Source organism: Apteryx rowi, unplaced genomic scaffold, assembly GCF_003343035.1.
Source record: "Apteryx rowi isolate R43461 unplaced genomic scaffold, aptRow1 scaffold_9, whole genome shotgun sequence".
Lineage (NCBI taxonomy): Eukaryota > Metazoa > Chordata > Aves > Apterygiformes > Apterygidae > Apteryx > Apteryx rowi.
Window position 1 is genome coordinate 297203 of NW_020451204.1, and position 4449 is coordinate 301651.

Here is a 4449-nt window from a genome sequence, read left to right on the forward strand (position 1 = left end):
TTGTTTCTCGCCAGGCTCCTTCCGAGCGCGGGCGGCGGCGGCGGCGGCGGCGGCGGCTCCCCTCAGCCCCGGAAAGGTTTTTCCCGCCCTTTTCCTGAGGCGGCCGTTGCGGCCGCAACGGTCGCGGGCGGCGCGCGCCGGCCCCCGGCCGGGGATTGGACGAGGGGCGGTGCGTCAGCGGCCTCTCCCCTCCCTTCCCCGCTTTCCCGCCTCCGCCGGTCGTCGCCACTGCGCAGGCGCGGCGGTGGGGGGGGGCGGGCGCCATGGCAACGCGGCGCGGGAGGTAAACAAAGGGGAGGCCGCGCTCGGCGGCGGCGGCGGCAGCAGCAGCAGCAGCGAGGGGCGTCGCGGCGGGGACCCGCACCCGCCGAGCCTTCGGGTCCCGCCGCAGGCAGARCAGGAGCTGTGGTGGGTGGGCGCGTTTGGGCGCTGGGCTGCGTTTGAGCGCTGGGTTTTTATTTTTGGAGCGCAGGCCAGGCGCTTCTTCACCTGGCGGGGGAAAAGCTGTGGAAAACCTGGTGCGTTTTTGCACGCAGGTGGTGGCGGGGAAGCCCTCGACAGCTTTGTTCCCTCTGCCCTTGCGAAGGGGGAAGAGACGCTTTGGGGCCCTCCAAGCCGGGACGCAGCTGCTGAGGGGGGCTCAGGTGCAGTCTGACAGGGCTGCCCCAAGCGCAGGACTCTGCAGGTGCTTCCCCAGGCTTTGCAGGGAGATGCTTTGGTTGGGTATGGCCCACCTGAACCTGTTGTGGCAGAGGTCTGATTTTTCACTGTTCCCTTTTTTTTTGCCTGCCTGCAGAAGAGTTTAGGAGTGGGGAATTACATCAATGCCTTGCATAGTCTTTAACCCACTGTGTGCCTGTGTGTTGCAGGGTCCATCCTCAGGGCTTGATGTGGAACCCCTCAGCGCAGTAAAAGGACTTACCATGGTAATGCAGGTTTGATTCTTTTTAAATATATTGAGCCCCTTTCTTTAGGAAGTGGAGTTAATATCCAAAAGGCTCCTTCCCAAGGCTGCAGGGCACAAACTGACCTGCTAACTTTATGTTGTATTTAAGTATGCACCAGATTCTGCTTTCAGCCTTTTTTAATAAGCTGTAAAATTTAGCATGCCTTGTAAAGTCTCAAATCGGATTGCTTGCAGGTGAATGAAAACTCCACACAAATATGGATGTCCCAGCAGTTCTGATGGATGTCCAGATGCCCTGGTGACGGTTGCAGCTTAAAACTTGAAGAGATCTTGTTAGGAACTCTGCTCTTCAGCTCTACAAGCTGAAGAAAAGCTTCATTCTATTCAATATCACACGGTTTTGGTTGCCTGATAAATCCATAAGAAATCCCAGGACTGTAGACTGCTAGGCCAAGAGTTGGCTCCAGTGCTGCCACATGTGCATGTATCGCACAAGGTGTTGTTCTGACAGTATTTGTGATGCTGTGCTTGAGTAGCTCGTTGGCTCCGCATGTTTTAGGAGCCCCTGCTCTAGGCAATGCGGGAGTGTGTGAGCTGACTGCGGACTGTAGCATACTGTTGCTACATTTAATGAGAGACAGGAAACAGAGACTTAGCAGACAGGAAAAAAAAAAAAGAAGACAGTGTTGACAATGATCGAGAACATTCAAAGCCTGGTGGTCAGAAGTGTCCATTGCAGAGAGGCAGCTCTAGGCCAAAGACGTTCCCTGGTTCTCGCTGCAGACTTACGCCGACAGCTTGCACTTGCATGTAAGCATCTTTTTATTTTGAAAGATTGGTGTCCTTGGTACAGTTCAAAGCAATGGGCCAGATTCCCACCAGGAACCTAGCTGTGCTCACAAACTCTGCCAGTGACCCCGTTGGCAGTGCATAAACAGAGAGTTTGATTCAGGAGGCTGGCTGAAAAATCTGTCTTTCTACATAAACATCTGCTCTGTGGAGTGTGCACATTCCAGCACATTCAGTATTCAACAAATTCTATCCAATTAGGGTGATGAGCCTTTTTATAGACCTTATCTGATATATGTCTGAGTTTAAGTAGTTTGCTGTTTGCATGACCAAAAGTTTAGAAAACAATACTGTCCTCACGTGCAGCTTGCGCTCTGTACTTGCTGTTTGTCTGACTTTTTTTCCTTCTGTGGATAGTGGTTCTGTGTGTTTTATATGGACCTTTCAACTTTTTTTCTTTTCATTTTCCCCTTTACCTGTACATGTTCCTTCACATCGAGATCTGGGCTGATTCTGAAGATTGCATCTTTGACTGCGTCATACCTCAAAGGATAAACTTTTATCCTTTTTTGCACTCAAGAGTACCGAGCTATAAAGGGACTCTTTAGAACTGATACTGCTAAAAACATACTAATGTTCTGCCTCCCCCTCATTTATGCCCAGCTGATAGTTACACGTGACCTTTCTGACTGCATCTATCCTAATTCTTTCTAACGAAGAAGCCTGCTGATCTGTTTAATTAGCAGCGTGCAAAAAGGCAAATAGCACAAATGCATAAATTAACTTGGTGTGTATTGAAAGCGCTCTTCGCCCCAGACCAGAGATCAAACGCTTTCAGTCACTCATGATGTGGAAATAACTCCTGTTCAGCTGTCATTCCACCCTCTGCATTCCTGGGAGGTGGCCCACCTTGTGGCTTCATGTTGCCATCACCATCTTCCTGCCATCACAGCAGCAATGAGAGATCTCTCTGGGTCTCTGACCCAGTTTCTGTTGCTCAGCACCTGAAAGCAGCGTTTTCCATGCAGAGACACTCCAGGCTTGCTGTGAGGAGTGAACAGCATGGGCGAGAAAACAAATGGGAGTGAAGCAGACCCCAACAAATCTGCCTTGGAGACAGGAGGCTGGATGTTTAAGCTCCAGTGCTAACTAGCTGGAGTTAGCAGGAGTCTTCATCTTCTCCAGGACTTAGATGAGTCTTGGCAACACCTTCTTTGTACATACAGAATGGCAGAGTTTCTATTTAGATTTGTATTACTGGTAATGGTAGAATAACGACTATCTCACAATTCCTTAAAAAGGCTGCAGCTGTAGAAGGGAGACCTGCTTTTCTGGTTTATGATCCAAAATCACAAATGGACAAACAGTTTTGGATGAAAAGGCAGCATGTGCTTAGTTTGCTTTAGAGTTGCATCATAATGCATTAGTTAAAAAAATCAATTTAAAAGAATGTATGATTTCTGTCCTGCAAAAACTTTTTTTAAAAAGCCAGATAGAAGCACACTTTGGAACACAAATTAGCCCTGTCCAATAACTTCTTTAAAGATTCTTACAGACTATAAAGCAAATGTGGGTTTGGTGAAAATGTATTAATGTCTAATACTTGATAGTCCATATATAAAATCACCACAAAGTACAGGCATCTGTGTTAAGGGGCTCTGATGTAATACTGCATGCCAGGACTAAGATACAGTGAAACAGCTTTTCCAGGATGTCTTACGATCCTTTATCCAGTACCAACACAATAAAGACACGGGACTAACTGCTTCCATTATCATTTTATCTCTGCAGGCAGTTAAAGGTAGCAAACCCAAACGTGGCAAGGGCAAAGGCTCCAAAAAGAAAGCAAAGGTGGTGGTGAAAGAAGTGGATATTCTCAGCCCAGCTGCTATGCTCAACGCCTACTACGTCTGCCACAACGCCCCTGCCTGCCTGGAGTTACGAGGCTTTCCCTGGCCTGGCTCCCCTAAAAAGAAAGGGAAGAAAGGAAAGTAATCAGATGGCTGGGAAGCAAAGGACACAGCAAAAACCAAGCTCCCCAGTGAAGAAGAGACTTTTCTGAGGATTAGCCTCAAACTGACGTCTCCAGTGGTTAGCTCACATAATCTGCTATCATCACTGCTGGGTCCATACAAAGACACTCTTACCATAGTTCAAGCATAGAGTGACAAATGGCAAGTGACCACTGCGCCATCATAGTTTTAGCCTCAGCCCTTCAGTTCTGTGCAGAATAAAACATTGCACCTCCGCAATCCGAAGGGTCTGTAGCAGGTCTGATTCATACATAACTGCTGCCATCCTCTTACGGAGGGGTCATGTTCCCCAGTAGGATGTGCTCCGCCTCCCGTTGTTTTAACCAGGGCTGGTGGAAACCTGAACTCAGAAAATGGATGCTGTGGTAGGATCAACACCATTAAATATGGTTTTTACATCAGCATGTGCCTGAGAGTCACCCTGTTCTCCCTTTCTGGTCAGCCAAGAGCTAGGCAATACAGTCAGTGGAGACGAGGGTGATTCACCTCATTCTAAAGCAGATGGCTACGTTTGGTCAGAGAAGCAGTACTTTAAGCTCCAGCGAACATAACTGACCAGCTCTCCTTTGGCTGTAGTGGGAACCGGGAGCTCAGATGTTGTTACTCATGCTGTAGTTACGGACAGGTAGAGGTGATTAATCCCTCCCCTGCAGGTCTCTGCTTGCAGTAATCGGTCTTAGTCCAAACATCCTTGCTGGAGACCACAGACTTTACGTTACA

The 4449-nt window shown here is 48.7% G+C and overlaps 1 protein-coding gene across 1 annotated transcript; it reads left to right on the forward strand.

Annotated features, from left to right (window-relative positions):
* Positions 1–309: 309 nt before the first annotated feature.
* On the forward strand, positions 310–4133 carry SMKR1 (small lysine rich protein 1). The gene is made up of 3 exons (XM_026091298.1): positions 310–408; positions 870–926; positions 3488–4133. Exons 2-3 carry the CDS (start codon positions 924–926, stop codon positions 3689–3691), a joined length of 207 nt encoding a protein of 68 aa, XP_025947083.1. The 5' UTR covers positions 310–408; positions 870–923; the 3' UTR covers positions 3692–4133.
* Positions 4134–4449: the final 316 nt, after the last annotated feature.